At 57.7% G+C, this 19,457-nt stretch overlaps 2 protein-coding genes across 2 annotated transcripts; one reads left to right on the forward strand and one right to left on the reverse strand.

The window, feature by feature from the left end:
- The first annotated feature begins 322 nt into the window (after positions 1 to 322).
- Positions 323 to 5,464, forward strand: PRSS50 (serine protease 50). The gene is made up of 6 exons (XM_074312483.1): positions 323 to 1,219; positions 1,307 to 1,528; positions 1,920 to 2,082; positions 3,067 to 3,350; positions 4,470 to 4,636; positions 5,097 to 5,464. The coding sequence occupies exons 1-6, from the start codon at positions 943 to 945 to the stop codon at positions 5,325 to 5,327; spliced, it is 1,344 nt and encodes a 447-aa protein (XP_074168584.1). The 5' UTR covers positions 323 to 942; the 3' UTR covers positions 5,328 to 5,464.
- A 1,130-nt stretch (positions 5,465 to 6,594) lies between these two features.
- On the reverse strand, positions 6,595 to 15,732 carry TMIE (transmembrane inner ear). Its single transcript, XM_019724024.2, has 4 exons — positions 15,220 to 15,732; positions 11,628 to 11,745; positions 8,187 to 8,336; positions 6,595 to 7,891 (listed from the first exon to the last, which is right to left on the reverse strand). Exons 1-4 carry the CDS (start codon positions 15,319 to 15,321, stop codon positions 7,806 to 7,808), a joined length of 456 nt encoding a protein of 151 aa, XP_019579583.1. The 5' UTR covers positions 15,322 to 15,732; the 3' UTR covers positions 6,595 to 7,805.
- Positions 15,733 to 19,457: the final 3,725 nt, after the last annotated feature.

A 19,457-nucleotide genomic window follows, 5' to 3' on the forward strand; every position in this document is an offset into this window, starting at 1 on the left:
GAGGGTGGGGGGAGGGCAAGGCATAGTCCTTGCTTGGATGAACTGCGTGAACTGTGCCCTGAGCTGCCTTCAGTGGCCTCCATCAGATGCTGGAATGCGAGGACAGGCTGGCCCAAGCTAGCCAGGCTGAGCGGTTAGAGTCCTACCACATGTGTGGAGGAAGTCACAGACCTGGTGGGCCTCAGGTTTATAGTAGCCAGATACCCCTGCCCCAGAAAGGTAGTGGGTGTGATTTGCTGTCTTCTCAGAGACTGGAGCACTGGATGGCCAGCCTGAGTGTCTCTCCCAAGGCAGCAGGCCCTGGCAAAAGTTAGAATGTCCTGGTTTGATTTAACTTTGACCTTATCTTTTATTAGGTTGGAGTTTTCCAACAGTTTTGAACCAAAGCTTCTTATAGGCTTTCCCTACACTATTTAAATGCATTATTCATCTGTCACAGAGCCATCAGAATGTTCCCCATATTCCAACATACAGAGTGGACTTCTGCTCTGAGAAGGGCCTGATGGTTACCATCACTCTTTCTCTGTAAGTAGAAACCTTACCACACCATCTTTCCTAAGCAGGTGGATCTGTAAGGGAAGTGCATTTGCTGAACGGAGGTTGGATTGGGAAGGGGGAACACCACTTAAAATTATGCAATCTTCAAAAATCTCTATTGAAAACTTTTCAGTCTGCTTAATTTCAGTGTCCTGGGCAAAGCCCCACTATAGTTACCAGGCTGGAGGGAAGAGGGAACCACTTGGAAATCATGGATGCCAGCTTCAGGGGTTGGTCCATCTCCCCAAGGGAGGGAGGAAGCCGTGAAACCAGCCCAGGGCAGTGGGCTGCAGGAGCACGGAGGTACAAGCATTGGCGAGGTTACTTAGGGGCTCCAGGAAACTGCTTAGCCAAACAGAGTGAGGAAACCAGGGGGACAGAGGCGTAGCCAGAAACAGGGCAGGTATGAGGGAGGCCTGTCACGAGAGGCATCCTCCTGGGACACGAGGAGCACCATCGCTAGTGGCCGCTGGGGGGCGCCACGCAGGCCGGAAGCAGGGGGGCCGGCACCCACCACCGCACACCAGAAGCCGTTGCGGGCAGCCAGTGGGGGGCGCCATCAGGAGAGGAGCTCCGCGGTGCAGTCGCTACTACCCCAGAATGGAGCCCTGGTGCAGAACACCTGCCCCTTCCCTCCACCGGACCGTTCTGCTGCTGCTGCTGCTGCTGCTGCAGCCCGTGGGTGAGCCCGCCCCCAACCCCCCCTCCCCCGCCGGACCTCACTGTCCACCTCTGATCCACCTCTGACCGTCTCTGCGTCCTTCCACAGGTTGCGCAGACGAAGCCCCGGGGGCACTGTCCTCGGCTGCTCCTGCTCACCCTGGCGCCCCCTGTGCACCTAGTGCCACCTGTCCCTCGGGCGGTCCTCACCTCCTCCAGCAGGCCTCTATCACCCAGTTGCCGACCTTGACCCCTCTGCCGACCTTGACCTCTCTGCCCAGCCTGCAGTCCCAGAGCCCTACTTCTCAAGTCAACACCGACTTACCTCCCAGTGAGTACAGGGGTCTCCACTGGGGAGGAGCGTGTGGGAGGAGTAGTCAGGACGGTGCATCCCTGGGGACAGAGGAGGAAGGAGCAGGGAGGACTGAGAAGAGATCTGTCTTTTACAAGTGTTTGCTGAGCACCTGTTGTGGCCCAGGCCTTTGGTACTGGTGAGGCAGGAGCCATGGAAAGTCAGAGAAGGCCCTTCGGAGGCGGGAGACGCTAGTCTCCACAGAGAGGGCATCGTTGCATGATGACCAGTGGGAAAAGGGGAATCACCGGATGGGTTTGGGCCAGAGGCTGGAGAGGTGGGAGGTCAGGCTGAGGGGAGGGCAGGGGAGGGTGCCGTGGGATGTGGCTGAAGGGCCCCTCCCTCATGAAGCTCTTGCCTTCCTCCCCAGTCTGCGGCATGTCGCGTGAGCTGGACCCCACCCTCAGGGACCCAGAGGCCATGGTTCGGCGATGGCCATGGATGGTCAGTGTGCAGGCCAATGGCACATATATCTGCGCAGGAACGCTCATTGCCTCCCAGTGGGTGCTGACCGTGGCCCACTGCCTGACCCAGTGAGTCGGGGCCTAGGTGGGTGGGCAGAAAGGCATTTGGAGCCACCGAGGGCCCAGTCACCCTGCCCGCTAGCCCAGCAGTGGCAGCTGTGTCCTTTGCGGAACCCCACAGTCCCAGCTCCAGCCTCACCCCAGCTCCAAGCAGGTGGGGTCTGAGTTCTACAGATTCCTTCCTGGAAGCCGGAAGCTTGCTCCCCTCACCTGGTCTTCCATAGATAGGAAGTGGGGGCTTCGAAGCCTTTGTCCAGGCCTCCTTCCTCCTGTCCGCAGAAAGAAGGTTCTAATTGTTTCATTCCACCCCTTTTGCTTCACTTACTCATTCCTGCCTTCATTCAGCCAAAAGCCTTTGACACTCCTTTGAAGCTGAGCACTGGCCTGGGTACTGGGGGCAGAGAGGAGACACAGCACTCCTCTCAGGTTTCTGGGGAAGATAGACAAGAAGATAGGCGCTCACAGGGGAATCTGGTCAGTGTGGGGACAAGAGAGAGGGCATGCCCAAGTTCCAGGGCCAGGGTAGTGGCCTGTGTGTAACGTCTGTGCTGGCTGTGAGGGCTGATGGGTGGAGAAGCACGCTCCAAGCCTCAGGGCCGACACAGAGACCCCAGGGGCATGCCGGGAAAGGTCAGGGCTGATTACACAGGGCCTGTCATTTCCAGGGCCTCGCACAGGGCGCTGGACAGAGTCTAGTTTGGAACCAGAGAAAACTGGGTTCACATCCCAGCTCCACCACTTCCTGGCTGTGTGGCCGTAAGCCGCTCACTGGGCTTCTCTGAGCCTTGGTTTCCCCCTCCATAAAATGAAGGGTGTGGTGAGGACATGACCACACAGTGTGTGCAGGGTTCTTATCGCATCTGTTGGGAGGAGTTGCTTTGGGGGGCTTGAAGCAGGTGGGTGGCCTGCCTGGATTTGCTGAGTGCAGCAGGGTGGTGGAGGCTGGACTGGGGGCCTGGAGCTGACGGTCGACTCACCTCGCGGTTCCCCTAGGCATGGTGTTATCTATTCAGTGCGGGTGGGCAGCCCCTGGAAGAACCAGACGGCTCCGATGTCCTCCGACGTCCCAGTGCAGCAGGTCATCATCAACAGCCGGTTTCGGTCCCGAAGGCTCTGGTCCTGGGTGGGCCGCGCCAACAACATTGCCCTCCTGTGGCTTAAGCAGGCAGTCAGGTACAGCCAGCACGTGTGGCCCATCTGTCTGCCTGGCTTGGACTACGTGTTGAAGGACGGCTCCTTCTGCACTGTGACAGGCTGGGGACTCCCCAGGGTTAACGGTGAGTCCGTGCCTCCCCAGACCAGGGTGGGTGGTGTGGGAGAGGGCCTGGGCACAGACGAGGGTGCCGTATACAGTTGTGTCTGAGACACCGCCCCTAGGAGCCCCCTGCTCCAGACCTTCCTGTCGGGCTCTCGTGTCCAAGGTCTTCTTCCTCTTGAGGGTCTCAGTGGTGAGTGTGTTATGGCCATTCAGGCCTTAGGGGGTCCAGATTGCCCACGAACCCTCAGGCCCAGGCCAAGATATGGAAAGAGGACCTTCATGAAGCCAGAGGGGGCCCAGAGTAGTTTCTTGCTGTCTGCACACAATCCCAGGGCATCCATGCCTTGAAGCAGAACATCCGAGATGAGAGGAACAAGGTCTGGTTGCCCCTCCCCCCAGTGGCCCTCAATCCCATGTCATCCCAATTTAGGAGCAAGGCCCAAAGAGCAGGAGTATTCTCCCTGGCCCTCCAGGGTCCATTTCCTTATGAGCCCCAGGAATATCCACTCCCTTCAGGGACACCTATCCTTTCCAATTAGAGAGGTACCCTTCCCTGTGGCCTCAAGGAGCCGACTTGCCTAAAAACAACCCACGGGCACTCCAGCCCAGGGTGGGATTGGGGTGGGGTGGCTTTTTGTCTTCTCTGCCATGGCTTGTATGGGGGATGTCTGAGAATGGTTGGAAGTCTCCGATCCCCCAGGAGCTCAGGCTAGAGACAGACGGGGGGGAGGGGAGTAAGCAGTGCCTGGGGCCCACAGAGGGTAGGCTGGGCAAGCTCAGGCAGGAAGAGGACTTTGGGAAGGGCTTGACGAAAAGGAGGGATCTGGACCCGAGAGGGGCCTGGCAGGCATTGGGTATGGAAGGGAGGGCAGAAACCAAGATGCTGAAGGAGGAATGGACCCAGTGGATTGGACTCTGCGGGAAGTGAGACCAGGTCCAGCAAGGCCAGACTGTGGGCAGCCTGCTCCAAGCTCTATATGGAAGGGTGCTTGGGAGTGTTAGCTGGGATGGCAGGTGGGCTGACCTCCAGGGCTGCTGCTGGAGGCGTGGTGAGGCGCCAAGGGAGGTTGGACAAAGGCTGGCGGCAGTGGGCAGCAGAGAAACCACCAGGCCTGAAATGGGGGGCCCTGTCCCACAGGCAAATGGCCCCAGTCCCAGGCCATTCAGGAGAAGGATGTCACCATCCTAAACAGCAAGGTGTGTGACAGCTTCTACCGCAAATTCTTCAAACTCCCCTCTGTGATTCGGATCATCAACTCCCAGATGATTTGTGCACAGGACGTCGACAGGGGACAGTTCTGCTATGTGAGCCCTGTCTCCTTTGTTCACTCACCTCCAAGGCACCTGGTCAGGGCTGGGGCCGGGGGCGCAGAGGAGGAGGGGGAGGAAGGGGAGAGGATGAGCAGGGGTGATCAAGCAGGAAGATGGGGGAGGACGGAGGAAAATTATGGAAGTTGGGGTGAGGGATGGGGAGTAGGGGATGGAGGTTGGAGATGAGCGAGAAGCATGGTGGATGGTGGGAAGATGGAGGGTGGGTGTTCAAGGGGTGGGGACTAGAGGAGTGGCATGAGCGAGAAGGGAGATGAAACCCTCTGAGGACATCTCCTGGGCCTGGACCTACGTGGTACCTCTCAGCTATTGATACTTGCGGCCTGTGGGGAAGCTCTGGTGTGACGGTACCCTGCTGGTCCCTGAGCTGGATCACGTCTCCCTTAGGCCACATCTGGCCTCCTGATGTGGCCTGTTCTCCCACCCCTCCCCACAGGAGATAAGTGGGGAGCCCTTGGTCTGTCTTGTGGAGAGCACGTGGTACCTGGTGGGAATGCTGAGCTGGGGCCCAAGCTGCAAGGAGAACAAGGTCCCTCCCATCTACCTGCGGATCTCTTCCTACCAACACTGGATCTGGGAACGCATCAATGGGCAGGCTGTGCCAGCCCCATCCAGGGCCCTGCTCCTGGCACTGCCGCTGCCCCTCAGCCTCCTTGCTGCCCGCTGACACTTTCTGGCTGTGCCTGGGGGTGCCCACCCTTGCCCAGGCCCCTCCTCACCCTCCGTGTTCAGAATGCTACAGGTGCTGCTCTCCCATCCCCATAAGGCCGAGCAGATACTAAGTGTTCAATTAAACACTTTTCTTCCCCATGCCTGCTCGCTCCCTGGGCCTGCTTGAATGGGAGATGAGTGAACTAGATGGGGGTGGGATGGGGATTCTGGGCACTGAAAAGTGCAGAGGCCAGGATCTCCCCCATCTAGAGGTTTGGAGTGGCTCCTGCAGAAGGTGGAAAGTGTGTAGTGACGGTGCTGTGGTCAGAGGATGGAGGGCCTAGAATGTCCTGCACAGGCTGAGGCTGGCAGTGTGCAGCCCTGTTGGGCCAGCAAGGTGAGTGTTTTTTCTGTGATACTTTTGTGGGAGTCAGGCTGTCCTTGACTTTAGCCCCTGTCCTGGCCAGTGGCTGGAACACACTCTCTTATTGCCCTGAAGTACCACAGTGAACTGGAACCTTCCAGCGCTGCCCTCTGCCTGGAGCACCATCAGCAGCCATGCCAGTCCATAAAGGGCTAGTAGAGGCCCAGGTCAGAGGTCAGGGGGGCAGCGGGCAGGGCAGATGGAGCCCGGGCCTGGACTCCCCCAGGCTTTACCAGCTGCTCCTCTGCTTGACTTCAAGTGGCCCCTGACCCTCTGGGCTTCTGCTGCTGGGCCACACACGAGGGCTCTGGTCTGTACAGTAGAATGTCCATTGCCACAACCCTCTGTATGAGAAGCCGATAGGCTGGAGTCTGAGGGCAGAGTCTGGGTTCCCATCTGGTGGCAGAGTGGGGACCTGGCTTGCACAGCAGGGCTCTCTGCAATCTCTCTGCCCCCTTACTGCTCCACTGCTCCATGACCCTGAGCACCTTCCCCCATGCCAGCCTGGATCCCTCTCCTTGTAGAGTAACGATCCAGGTCCTGGTCAGGATCCAGGTTTGACTCCCCTGTGTCCCCAGCACGGGGCTTGGACCATCGAAGGCCTGTTGAAAGCCACAGGGTGGTGTGGAGGGGAGTGGAGAGCTTCGTCCCTGGTCCTGTCGCCCTGCCTCAGCGCTGGGCCCAGCTGGCCCTTTGCTTCTGCATCACTGTCTCTCCCTCCAGCTCATCCTGATTCTGGGAAAAAGGTCATGGGAGGGAACTTCAGCCTGGCATGTGCCACCTGTCACCGATGGCCACGTCACCCTCCACATAAGTGCCCCAGGGAGGGGGCATCCTGAGGGGTCATGGGCCACACAGGTATGAGAAGGCACTCAGCTTTATTCACAAATCTGCCGGCTGTGGGAGCAGTGTCACTTTTTCCAGCAGCTCCCCTGGCTTGGAAACCTTCTCTGGTGTCTCCTCAGTCACGAGGCCCAGTCTGAAAGCCTCAGCTGATGTTCGCTGCCATCTGGAAGTCCCTCTGTGCGTCTCTCCCAAAGGCATCAGTCCCCAGGTGGCCTTTGGGCCTTCGCCTTTTCGTCAGCAGTGCTTCTCTGAGGCACCGCAGTTGAGAGTGGCACGAGAGGAAGGTGCGTGCTGTTATATTCAGCAGGTGGAAGGCTGGTTGCTGCCTCAGCGCCTAGCTGCCCCCTCTGGTGATCTCCTAGGCCCCTGGCACTTCCCACCACAGCTGAGCAAAGGGCCACAGAACAGCCCAAGGTTCCCCCTGGCTTCTCAACTATTCCGTATTCCCAAGATGGAGACCAGGTGCCAGCTTTCTCCCTCTGGCCTGCTGGCCTCTGCCTCCTGCACCTGTGACCCACCCTTACAGCCCCCAGCCATGAGCCCCTGGGCCTCAGGTTGCCCTCCCAGCAGCCTCCGCCCCATCACAACGTGTGAAAGTGTGTCCCATTGCCTGGAGTTTGGTCTGCTGGGCTGGGGGTTCTCCTGCTCCCCGGCCACCTCTGCTCACCCCAGAATCCCTGCCAGGCTTGGGACAGCCCCCTAGCCACCAGGACTGCTATCTAGTTACGTCTGGGAATCTCCTGCTGCCCGTTTTCCACAGTGACCCTCTGTCTCCTCATGGCCAGCCTGGCTGTGGCCTCACCCCCAGGCCATCCAGTTCACATCCCTTTCCGGAAGTGAACCCATACCCCATCATCTCTTTAGAGCCACTGCTGTTTCTGGCAGAAGGGGTGGGTCAGAGTCATGTCTGGGATGTGTGAAGCTGCTCTGGATCTCTGTCGGGACAGTGGCCCAAGACCAACTTTGCTGAGCGGCCACGTGGATGGTGTAAAAGGAGCAGAGTCCAGCCGGGAGGCAGGACACTTGCAGGCTTATCCCTGCCCCTGATTAGCCAGAAGGACATGTCATGGGCTTCAGCAACCCCCTTTGAGCAGGGCGAGGATGTTCTACAACCTCTGTGGTCCATGTATGAGCCTGGAGTCTAAGGTGCCTGGAGCCGAGCCGGGACTTGAGCCCCAGGGCCTGCCAGCCCCAGCTGCCACCTCCAGGAAGCTCTTATTTCTCTCATTTCTTGGCCTCGTTCTTCTCATCCTCCTCTACCTTGATGGCCACTGTGTCTACGGTGTCCTTTTTCTTCTTCTTCTTATCACCTGTGGGGTAAAGAGGCACGTGAGCGGAGTGAGTCGGGGGCCTAGCCTCCCACACCTAGCCTTTCGCTTCCTTCTTCCTTCCAGACGTCTCCTACCTGCAGAAGAGCTCCCTGTTTTACCTGCCTCACAATGGCCAATTTCTGTGCTCTGGGCTCCAGGGCCAAAGAGGGGTCCCCTCCCTGAATCTACTGTGGGTGAAGGGCAGGTATAGGGTGACTCTGGGTGGCAGGACAGAGGAACTGGCTGGCTGAGCAGGATTGGATGGTGGCGGGGCTGGGGGCCCAGGCCTGCTCACCTCCAGGGACATCTGTGAGCTCGTCGAGGGGTGGCACAGTCTCCAGTTTGTCAGTGTACATTTTGGCTGCCCTTCGCTGCAGATAACGGGCTTCAATCTCCTTCCGGGTCCGGGGCACGCGGCAGTTGAAAACACAGCACAGAGTGATGACTGCAGGGATGACAGAGTAGGCTTGGCCAGGGCTGGAGCTCAGACACCCCGGGAATGGTACCCAAACTTCAGGCATGCCTCCACCCACCTACGTATGTCTCACCCCAGAGACTCCCACAGGAGGCTCCACATCTTGACCACACCCCTGTGGACCGTGGGATTTCCGGCATCTTTCCTGAGCAGGGCGGGCTTCATGCAGTCACATAGGGCCCTACCTCTACAAGCGCCTGGTACTTGGCTTAATGCTGTGCTATCGCTGTCTTGAGATTCTTGCTTATTGTTGGACAAGGGCTCTCATATTTTCATTTTACACTGTCCTTGTCACTGGTCCTGGTCCTGAGGGTCCTTCTGAGTAGATTGAGAGTTCCCGGAGTTCAGGGCAGAGGGCTGTACCATGACACAGGCTACAGCTTCCGAGAGGTGTCCCGTGCCTCCCACCTAGGCCTCTGGGCTCCCAGTACATTCTCATTTGTCCTCCCCAGGCTCTGAAGAGCAGGGCCAGAGCAGCCTCAGACACGGGAGGACCTAGCTGCATCCTCCTCAACCTCCCTGAGGACCAGCCTGGGCTCCTCCTGGCTGTGACAGCCAGGAGAGGGCACAGACCCTGCCCTGGGGCGTTCACCTCAGACAGTTATTCCAGGAGTGGTTTTCCTGCCAAGGGTGGCTGCGCCCACGCAAGCTGTGCCAGGGCATGGAGCTGGCCTGTCTAGTGATGGGTATGGCAAGACAGGGCTGCCAGGACCTGGCTGGACTGAGTTTATTTTTCTAAGGCCCCCACAGTCTGACCACCTTGGCCCCAGCCTCAGAGGAGGGGATGGAGCTGCTTCCTATTATAAACCAGATGACCAGACATGACTTCCTGGGGCCAGGAGGGCCAGGCAGGACAAGCCAGGCCTATTTTGGGGAAGATGGGTCAAACCTACGTGGCCTGGGTTAGAGCACCCTCTGGAGTCATCTTGTGTAACCTGTTCAGCCAAATAGTGTGGCCCCACTGAGTCTCACCCAGACAAACAGAGTGAAAGGAACATGAATGAATGAATGAATGAATGAGGTAGTCTCAAAGCTTTTGCTGCTGAGGACAGGACTTGACCCCTGAATGAATGGATGGGGGAGCCAATAGTATCCAGGAGCACTCTGGGCTGCATGAGGGCCCCCAAAGTAGGTCTGAGTGGACACTGCTGTTTAGAGGTGGACTGGACAGCAGGCCTTTCTTATGCAAAGTGCTGGGTCCTGGTCTTCTCCAGACTCCTGTCGGTATGCCTGAGGCCTAAGGTTGGTCCCCAACCCTGACCCTACTGGCTTGGGCCGCCTCTTCCACCAGGCACCTCCTTGGGACCACGCACACTCAGCCTTTCCACAAGGATGGGTTCCAGGCCCTGGGAGGCCTGAGCTTCAAAGGAAGCTCAAAGGGCAGCTACTGGTGGCCAGAGCTTGGCTCAAATACTGCCCCACCCAGCCTGGCCTGGTCACTTCTCTTCAAAGGAGAGCAACCAAGCGTCTTGGACTGAGTTCTCGGGCCCAGGCAGGGGCTTACGACATGAGGCCCCAGGCTGGAGGAGACCCTCAGAGGCACCCCATCCAAACCCAGCCCCTCTCCACAGAGGTGTGGAGGTGATGCTCCACTAATAGCACCTTCCAGGCAAAAGCAGATGGGGAAGCAAGAAGCGGTCTCCTGCACAGGAGACGGGGCCGTCATCACCACTACCTAGAGCCCTGTGTGGAGGGAACGAGCGCTGCCCTGCAGCTCAGGGGCCTTTGGGACCATCCGTTACCCTTTTCTAGGAAATGGGGTGAGGAGGAGGAATCGGTCTGTGTGGATGGTGTCCACGTGCCTCTTTGGGTCTGGCACTGCAGCTTTCTCGTGTGGCCCCAGTCACCTCCACTATGTGGGGCCGAGCAAGGCCCGGGAGAGGCCATTGTGTGATTTGAGGCTGCACGGTGCCCTCACCCTTGCTCCCCAAAGTGCCCCTGAGCTGTGCCCTAGACTGCTCCTGTGGCCTGTACAGGGCAGATGCCTCCCCCACCCTGCCTCTTGGTCCAGGGGGTTGCTCCCCATTGTGGACACCTGGGCTGGAGCTGCAACCACATCTGTCTGTGGGGCCCCCACTGAGAAGCCTGACATGCTCTCAGCCTTGGCTGGGGAAAAGAATGCCGCCTCTTGCTCAGATCCTGCTCCCACTGGCTGTGCAGAAACAGTGGAGGGTGGGGTGGATATTTTCCTGCAGGGAGGGCACTTCTGGTGCCAGGAGAAGCACATGTAACTCAGATGTCCCTGTCTCCCTTGGCGCCCCCACATCTGGATGAGCCTTTTGCTGTCGGCGCTGCCCTCAGGGGACCTCATCCGGGGCAGCTCCGGCTAGAACTTAAATGCTGCTTTAGCCCAGACCCAAGGTGCACTCCGTAAGTGTCCTGTAGGGTTTATCTGTGTGGAGACCTGTGTGGAGGCCATTTCCTCGCATCTCTGCACACACACCATCTCCTCAGCCTGGAGTGCCTTTCTAGCAGTCCCAACTGGAAACCCCACCCATCACCCCACCCATCTGCAGCTCAGGGGACCCCTCGTCTCTGAAGCCTTTGCAGGGGGACTGGGTTTTCTTCTGCTTCACTGCCTGTCCCCCACCCCCTCTGGCCTGTAAGAACCTCCCTCAGACTCTGTGCCATGGGGACCTCTCCCACCCAGCTGGCATTTCTCTGTCCCCTTCCCCCAACTCCAGATCCCCACTCCAGAAAGATGATTGAAAGGAGCATACCCAGCCCATTTCTGTTGCAACTTTGCATCAAGCAACTCGCAGTCCCAGGAGAGGAAGGGGTCTCCTGCTTTTAATTGAGGTGGGTGTGAGTCATTCTGGGGAAATGGTATTTGACAAAGCAGGGTTTGCAGCTGGGAGCCACATCTGCTGGGCATCTGGGGAGCTTCTGGGCTGAGCTGTGGCCAAGGGTGGCCTTGCTGGGGCCCCTGGGTGTGGGCCCTTTAAGCTGGCCAAACTGCAGGAAAAGCATCAGGAGGCCCACGATAGGGGAAAATGACACGTCCTTGTCCTGGTGCATGGAGTCCCCTGTAATTACCATAATTGCCATGAATACTTCAGGTCACCACCCGCCTGTCAGCTCTCCACAGGGACTTTGTGTGGCTCAGGAGGTGCCAGAAACCACAGTGGGCCTCCTGCGGGCGCCTGGCCTGCTTGCACTGCCCGGAATTGCTGCTCTGAGCCCCTGGGGGTGGTGCTGGGTGGCGGGGGGTGCTGTGTTCCCACTGCGGTGTGATGGAAAGGACAGGGAACAGCTACTCACTGATGGACAACACGAAGAGCGAGAAGATGCCCACCACGTGCCACAGGCGCATGTCCCAGAACACCACCGTCTCCTTGGTCAGCGGAGGCGGCTTGGGCTTGGGTGGGGCTGTGCTGGGCTGGAAGTTAGGAGAGAGGAGAGTGAGCCGGGCGGAGGCAGGGCATGGGACTGGGCTGAGAAAGGCCCAGGTCTCAGCAAGGACTCAGCCCAAGCATGTCGGAATCTCAGAATCACGTGTCTTAGACATTCGCAACCAATGCCCTAGACCTTGGGAAGTTCCGGATTTAGAACAAGAGAAGAGAGCAGAGTCCCAGAACCATGGTACTGGGGACTTGGAATGCGTGGGTAGTTAGTGCTTAGGGAAACCAAGGCCCGAAGGCGTAAAAGTGGACGGCCTATCTCCACCAGGGTCAAGGCCTCTTCAGGCAGCCTACGAGTCTCTCCTGCTCCAGTCCTGGGCCCCCACAGGCAGATGGGGACTCAGGACCAAGGCCAGAGACATGGTGAGGTCTGTCCTGCCCTGGGGACTTTACTTTCATTTACCTCCAGTGTGGGGTGGCCTGTGGAACTGGAGTCAGGTCTCTGATTCTGCCATCTGGTCAGGATCCCCACCAGGTGGCCTCAACAGTTGCCCACCCTACCAGAGTCACTTCCTCTGATCAGAAAGCTAGGACAGAGTCCTCCTCCCAGGACAAGACCAGATAAACTGTCTGCAATACCGCAGCGACACCTGGAGGCCAAAAGGCATAAGCGCGGCTGGAGAAGTCTGAGCAGAACAGAGCCAGCCACCTCCCACGGTACCTTCCCAGTGGGACCCACGCTGCCCTGGGAGGTTGAGGAGACACAGCCCTGCCCTGGGGGACTGAGGGGACATGGCCCTGCCCTGAAAGACTAGGGAACACAAACCTGCCCAGGGACATGGCTCTGCCCTGGGGGGCTGAGGAGCCATGGTCCTGCTCTGGGGGGTCTGAGCAAGACCTATAACGATGGAAGGGGCTGACAGGGATATGATCTCTGTCGCCAAGCTTGGCTGAGGGGTGTGAACGGGAGATAGTGCTTAGGAGAGAGGACCCTGGGACATCTGCAAACGTATCCTCTGATTAACCAAACAAGGACAGACAGGAGGAGTCCTTCTGGCTCTCTGGGAAGAAGAGGCAGCCCATAGGTTACCATCCACCCCATCTTTCCCCCAGGCCATAAGCACGGACTGGGCACCTCCACAAGCCAGGTGCTTCCTCCCTAATGAACACCACCCTTTAGCAGGTGTTGGGGACCCTGGGAGAGGATCAGCAGTTTGCCCAGGTAACCCAGAGGATCTGTGTGCCAGGATTGATCCCGATTCCCCGGCTCTTTTGTCTTAACCAGGGTGAACTGGGGTGGGCACCTTCTTTTCACTAGTCCTCAGTTTCTCCATCTGTAACTTGGGTGGGTTGCTCCAGGGGTCTCTGGGAAGCTCTCTCTACCCAACCTGAGTGGTAACATTGATAGGAAGACACCCCTTCTCAGCATCATCCCAGGGGCCTGGATCCATTTGTGGGGTCAGGCACGTGTATGTGGGATCAAGGAACATGTATGTCGGCTCAGACACATGTGTGCATTCAGTGTACTTGTGTATGGGATTGAGGCACACGTGGGGTTGAGCACACATTGTGGGTACAGGGTCCCTGATCCTAAGACTCAGTGTGTTGGCCCGCTGGCTTGTAGGACTAGAAGACTCCGAGGGCCAGAGGAAGGACCTCACATTCTGAGCCTGGGCAGCACAGAGCTCACTACTGACACTTTCATGTTCCAGCCTTGTTCTGGGTGGAATTGGGCCTATACTCCCACCCTGATAGGCGCTTTGGGTAGACGTTGAAGGTAGCAGTTGGGCATCTCTTTGTGGTCGGCACTGCTGGGGAGCTGAACTCTGAAGCTTGGAGACCCTGGCCTCCATCAGAGCCTCTCAGCCTGACGGAGAATGATGCCTATAGGGCTGGGGTGGGTAGTGCCATGGACCCCAGTCCTGCCCATCTTTCTGGTGCTTCCCCAGATCCCCTAGCTCGGCCAGCCCCTTGCTCAGGCTGTAGGTCGATGGCAGATAGATGGACTCCAAATGCAATTTCCCTTAATGAGGTGGGAGAAGATGTGCTCCTGGGGGATGGGGGAGAGTCCTTAGCTCAGAACTGACTGAACCCCTGCCCTCAGCTTTCCTGCACCCAGGTTAGCTCAGTTTCTGCACCTGAGGCCTCAGGGAAGCCAGTGAGCGGCACAAGTACATTCCATGTGGCTCAAGCCAGCCTGGCTCCCCTTACAGAGACACTGGAGCTGACATCTGACTCCAGCCCAGCCTTCTGATCACAGCCCCTGGACAGCAGCAGGGACAGGCCTGCATCAGGGTGCAGGGCTCTGTTCCCACGTCCCTCAGACTCTCTAGTTCAGGGCTGTGTCCCCTCAGACCCCCAGGATAAGGCTCTGTCCTCCCACTCCCATCCTGTCCCCTAGCTTGCCACTTCAGGGCTTTCCGGGTGCCTCCCTGCTCCCTCCACTCTGCCCCTCCCTGCGCAGGCTCCAGCCTCCACTCCTCCCTAGCCCTGCCTTCCAGGCTTTCTCCCTCTGGCCTGGTGCTCCAGAATTCTGGGTCTGGTCTGCGTCTTTGGGCCCCCTTCCCGGCTCAGCAGCAATGGGAGGCAGAAGGGCCAGGGAGGCTGCAGATGGTCGCCACCCTGCCCCTCCCAGCCCTTCCTGGCCCCAGCCAGGCTCCTGGCCAACCACCCAGCCATCTTCCTCACCTCTTCCTGGGCGCGCTCAGCAGCTCCTCCCAGCTCTACCAACTCCATGCCTTTTCCCCATTTAGTCTCCTTTGTCCAACCAGGACTCCTCACAAGTCTCCCCTGCTCAGAAACCTCTGCTAGCTCCTGGTTGTCTCCAGGGCCAAGACAGACCCCAGGGCCCTGGGTCCTGCCCTGCCTGCCCCTCCCCTACAGGGCCGAGCGCTAGGAATGGAGTCCAACTCAACACATGGCTGTTTATTAAGGGTCTGTTCATCCTCTTGTCCCCAGCCTCCAGCTTGGAATGCCCTCACTTCCTTCCAAAGGCTGTCTCCCCCATCCCACAGGGAACCCTGGACGATCTCTGGAGGCAGAAACTGTTTCCTTCAGCAGACCCTAAGATCAGGAACTAGATCTTCCCCATCAGACTAGAGGTCACTGAAACCAAGGACTATGCACTCCTTCCCCCAGAACTCCATCAGAGCAGACTAGAGGAAGGGTGCTGAGTGTTCCCATCAGACTGGGCACCGCTGGATTCCCCAATCAGACAGGGAAGCCTTAAGATCAGGTCAGGGTGAGTCTCTTCCAGCCTCTGAAACCAGGGGCTGTGTCCTCCCACCAGAACAGGGACCTTAGATTCTGGGGTGAGTCTCCCCCACATCCTGGAAGCACTTGGGGCAGGGCTGGGTCAACCCATGAAGCTAGGTCTGGCAGGGCAGGAGGAAGGGAAAAGGCAGCTCCCAGTCAGAAAGTCGCCCCCCACCCTCTGCCTGGATGGTGACAGCCACCCGGAGCCCCCCCAGGCGCCAGCCCCCCGGAGCCCCCCCGGCGCCACTCGGCCTCACCTCCACCAGCTGCCCAGCGACGCCTGCGAGGCAGACTCCCAGCGCCGCGCCGCCCAGAGCCCAGAGGGGCCCTGCGCCCCGCCGCGGCCCCGGCCCCGCCATCTTCGTGCCGCCACTGCCTGGCGGGCCTCAGGTCCGGGAGCCGAGCGACGCCCGCCAGGCCGTTGGCCCGGTGACTGCCCCTTGGCCAGCTGGCGCTTGGCGGTGGCGATCTGGTCGCAGGCTGCGAGTGGGTATCATTTATTCATCGTGGTGTCTGGTTGCTGTGGCTCCGGCCCCCACATCAGTGCGATGGAGGACGGCCCGCCCCTTCTGGGGGGATCAGACTCCAGACTCCCAGCTTCCCTACACCGACCAGGACCGACATGGGGTGGGAGAGGGTGGGAGGGAGAACGCGCTGGGATCAGGCCCTTGATCAACAGGTCCTACCCACCCTTCCCACTCAGGCCTCAATTTCTCCATTTGAGACAAAGGGAGGGGCTGCAATCTGCTGATTTAGGAGGCCCTTCCCATTCTGACGTTCTGAATGTGAAAAACTGTACTGGACCCAGGTGTGTGTGTAGGGGGATGGTAAGGTTGCCATGGTGACAGGCGCTCAGGGATGTCCTGGGCTTTCTGGCCTGGCTTCCTGCCCAGAGGCAGCTCTGGTCACCCTGGACACCAGAGCTGGAGGGGGGATGGGGAGCAGGGGATATTATGGTCAGAGCCACCAGCTGCCAGTGCTGTGGAAGTTTCCTGAAGGAGCCAGCATCTGCTGCCAGCAGGACAGGTGGGCTCCCCCTGGAAGGGCTGATTGTGGCTGACCCTCAGCCTCTGCCAGAATCCTGAGTCCTGACCCTGGTCTCACACTGAACCTGGCCCCCATTGCACTCTGGTCCTGATCCCAGGGTGAGCTTTGACAACACAGGCGTGGAGGGTGAAAGGTTCTGAGGGGGTGTGGAGACCTGAAGAGGACTTTGGAAGAGGAGGGCGGAGGCCTGGGTGGGGAGACTCCTCTGGTCCATTCTTCCTCCCTCCCTCCTTCCCTTCCTCTCTCCCTTCCTCCCATTACTATTAATCTCCTGCCTGCCGAGTGCTGGGAAGCAACTCAGGTGTTGGGCCTCTTCATTCCTTTTCACCAAGAACACCATTGGAGACCTGCACAGGCTGGGGTCTTTGGGCCTTGGGCCCGCCCTCAGAACTGGGGGTGCTATAGTTCCAGAGCCTTATGGGGCTCCTGCCTGGAGGTGCCACAGATGGGCAAGGAACAAGGCCGCTGCAGCAGAGGGCAGAGGGCCAGCCACGGACACCAGACATCACGGCTGGGAGATGACAGGGAGGGCAGGAAAACGGGAGGGCCACTGGCAGAGGACGGCTGGCCCCAGGGCTGGTCTTAAGGAGACCCTCAACAGTGGGTGGCAAAGTTTGAGGGGCTGGGTCACCTCATCCTCCCCATGCTTGCCCTGGCCAGGCGAACAGGAATTCTACTAAAGCCTAAATCGTTTGCCGCAGCTCTCCATCCTCACTCCACTTCCTCATCCATGTCATGGGCCAGGCTGAAGAAAGCCACACTGACCAGCCAGGAAGGTCATCCTTGGGAAATAGGGTCAGAGAGGACTTGGCTGAACTGGGCTGGGGTTACTGAGCCTAACAGTGGCCTTGGGCAAACCATTGTTTTCTGCTTGACTTCCTCATCTGTGGGATAGAGAGGGCAAGACTGTCATTACAGGGCTGATGGAGGATTATGTGAGCTAAGAATGATGAGAGTGCTGACTATATGCTGGCTCTCCTCACGGGACTGCTCAGTGAGGGGAGAGGGGAGGAGGCTTTCACTATTTCCTGTTACGTTCATGGTCTTTCCATCCAAGAAGCAGGGCAAGCCCACTGAAGAACTCTGACAGGGAATACAATCATGTGTGTCCCCATTGTCCCCTGACATGGCCACTGTTCCCAGTGGGTTCCACTTCTCTGCAGGCTCTTAATAATTTTTCCCCAGAGCTTTTTACCCAACACAAGCATCCTAGATTCTCCCACCCCCACCCCAAGCACATTATCAAACACTGTCCCACAGGCTTTGAAGTCAAACTGACTTAAAACAACAGAGTCCCAAAAGTCTCAGTGCAGTCTTAAGTTTCAATAATCTCAGAAGTGTAAAGCTACAAATTCATAAGAAACGCCATTTGAAAATTTAATTATCTAAATTTCCCTTTCTGCCTTCTGAAGATGGCAAAAGTTGACTGAACACAAATCAGTTATTTTCTAAAATTCACAAAACTGGGTTAGCACCAAGAAATTTTATGTAATTAAACTTTCAAATTATGTTTCTTGTAAATTTGTAGCTTGATACTTTATAACTTCTGAAGTTATTAAAGCTTAAAACTAAGACTTCTGGGGCGCAATCACACTGACAGCTGTGAGCCCTCAGTGGGCTACTTAACCCCTCTGAGCTTCCATCCATCATCTGTAAAATGGGTATGCCTATGTATCATAGCACCTGCGCACCACAGGCCTTTGGTAAATGCTAATCATTATTATTGTCATTGTTACTAAAGGTAGTGAGATCTTATACCGCATAAAAACCCAACAATACTTTGTTCAATCAACGCCCTATTGTTGAACATTTGCATTGTTTCCAGTTCTCCAATGGTAAACAGTGAGGGGAACATCTGGAAAGCTAAAGCCTTATTCATATTTTTTATTCCTCTCCCTTGTTTACTCATGAAAAATTGAAGCCCAGAGAGGGGTTGTGTCCTGCCTGAGGGCTCTCAGGAACTGGAGCCTCAAACTCAGTCTTCAGCCCCTAACCCAGGGCTCTGACCACTGTCCAGTACTGTTTCTACTTCTTATGCAGTATCTATGTCTCCCTGCATCTCACGTCTAGTTGGGCCCATCAGGTCTGGGGTGGCAGAGCTCTGGACTCCCAGGTTCCCCATCCTGGCTCCCCTGGAAGGCAGTGTCCCCTCCATGCACGGTGGCATGAATGCTGGCCTGCAGAACCTGTTTATCCCTTGTGTACTATTTTTAGCTCCTGTGAGTTTCCTGTAGGGACCCAGTCCAGGTTCCAGGACTTTTGGGTTGGAAGCCATGAGCAGAGTCAGTTGGCAATGGCCAGGGGACACTGGAGAGTTCTCTCCTAGAAACTGAAACTCCAGGGCTCACGGTTCAGCTCTGGGGAAGCAGGGGATAGGAAGCAGGGATCCCCCAGTCAGAGTCAGGCTGGGATCTGGTGCATCTTGGATTTAGCCGGTGCTGGGGGTGGGGGCTGGGCAGCCTAGACCTGTAACACAGCGGCTGGGGCTTGCTGGAAGCTGGCAGTCTGACCCTGTTGGCCCTGGGCCTGACCCAGAATAGCTTTGTGGCTGGGATGAGCCTGGGTGATACCTGTGTGTGTACAAGCATGCACTTGTGTCCCAAGTCACTTGTGTACATGAGAGTACACATGCACTGTGCATGTGCCTCTGTGTCTGGGTGAGTCTCATTGTGCATTCTGTGGAGCAGTGTAAGTCTGCATGCATGTGGACGTGTACATAGTCTGCACACATGAGCCCATGTGCAGGGCTGCCACCTGAGTTAGGCTACATGGAGACCCCGCCTGTGAGTTCACTAGTAGATGGGTCTGTGTGGCACAAGTGAGTGAGTGTACATGCCACCACATTTCATGACTGTGGAATCGTATATGTGTGCAGGGGGTGTGGGAGTGGGGCAGGACTGGGCAAGGACCCTTGGCTATGTTGCAGGTGGCCAAGGGCAGGTAGACCCAACAGAGGTTGTCCTTTGGGTACTACCCAGGGCACTTCAAATTACCTGGCTCAAAGCCAAGGACGGGTTGGTCTTGCCCTATTTGGCAGATAATAAACTGGACTTGGCAATGCCGGTGAGGTCACCCAGTGAAGGGGGAGTGGGTGAGTGAAGACAGGCCTCCAGCCTTCCCGTTCCCCTAGATGTGACGGAACAGGAAGTCTGGACTCTGGGGAGGAAGCTGAGAGGGCCCTTCCCTTCCTGCTTGAGCCCAGGCAGCACTGCCTTCCCTCAGCTACAGATGAGGAAACTGAGGCCCAGAGAGGGGAAGGGCTGGCCCAGAGACACCCAGCGCAAGATTGGATCCCTCCTGCTTTGGGCCCTGCCCTACCTACCCCAAGTGGTGAGGCCATATGCTCCTGGACAAACGTGCTCTCTCCACACGTGGCCATGGCCACTCTCCAGCCCTTGGCCCTTCCTCCCATGCCCCAAAGATCTTCTTGCCTGCCTACCCCCATGTG

The sequence above is a fragment of the Rhinolophus sinicus genome, linkage group LG10 (assembly GCF_036562045.2).
Source record: "Rhinolophus sinicus isolate RSC01 linkage group LG10, ASM3656204v1, whole genome shotgun sequence".
In the NCBI taxonomy this organism is placed as follows: Eukaryota; Metazoa; Chordata; class Mammalia; order Chiroptera; family Rhinolophidae; genus Rhinolophus; species Rhinolophus sinicus.

Bases quoted from the DNA above. Each gene is read 5' to 3' on its own strand.
- TMIE (XM_019724024.2), bottom strand. From the start codon at position 15,321: ATGGCGGGGCCGGGGCCGCGGCGGGGCGCAGGGCCCCTCTGGGCTCTG. The intron at 11,746-15,219 runs GTGAGGCCGAGT...CCTAACTTCCAG, and splicing joins TCGCTGGGCAGCTGGTGGAG to CCCAGCACAGCCCCACCCAA. The intron at 8,337-11,627 runs GTGAGTAGCTGT...TCATCCCTGCAG, and splicing joins GCTCTTCGTGTTGTCCATCA to TCATCACTCTGTGCTGTGTT.
- PRSS50 (XM_074312483.1), top strand. From the start codon at position 943: ATGAGGGAGGCCTGTCACGAGAGGCATCCTCCTGGGACACGAGGAGCA. The intron at 1,529-1,919 runs GTGAGTACAGGG...CTTCCTCCCCAG, and splicing joins CAACACCGACTTACCTCCCA to TCTGCGGCATGTCGCGTGAG. The intron at 4,637-5,096 runs GTGAGCCCTGTC...CCCTCCCCACAG, and splicing joins ACAGGGGACAGTTCTGCTAT to GAGATAAGTGGGGAGCCCTT.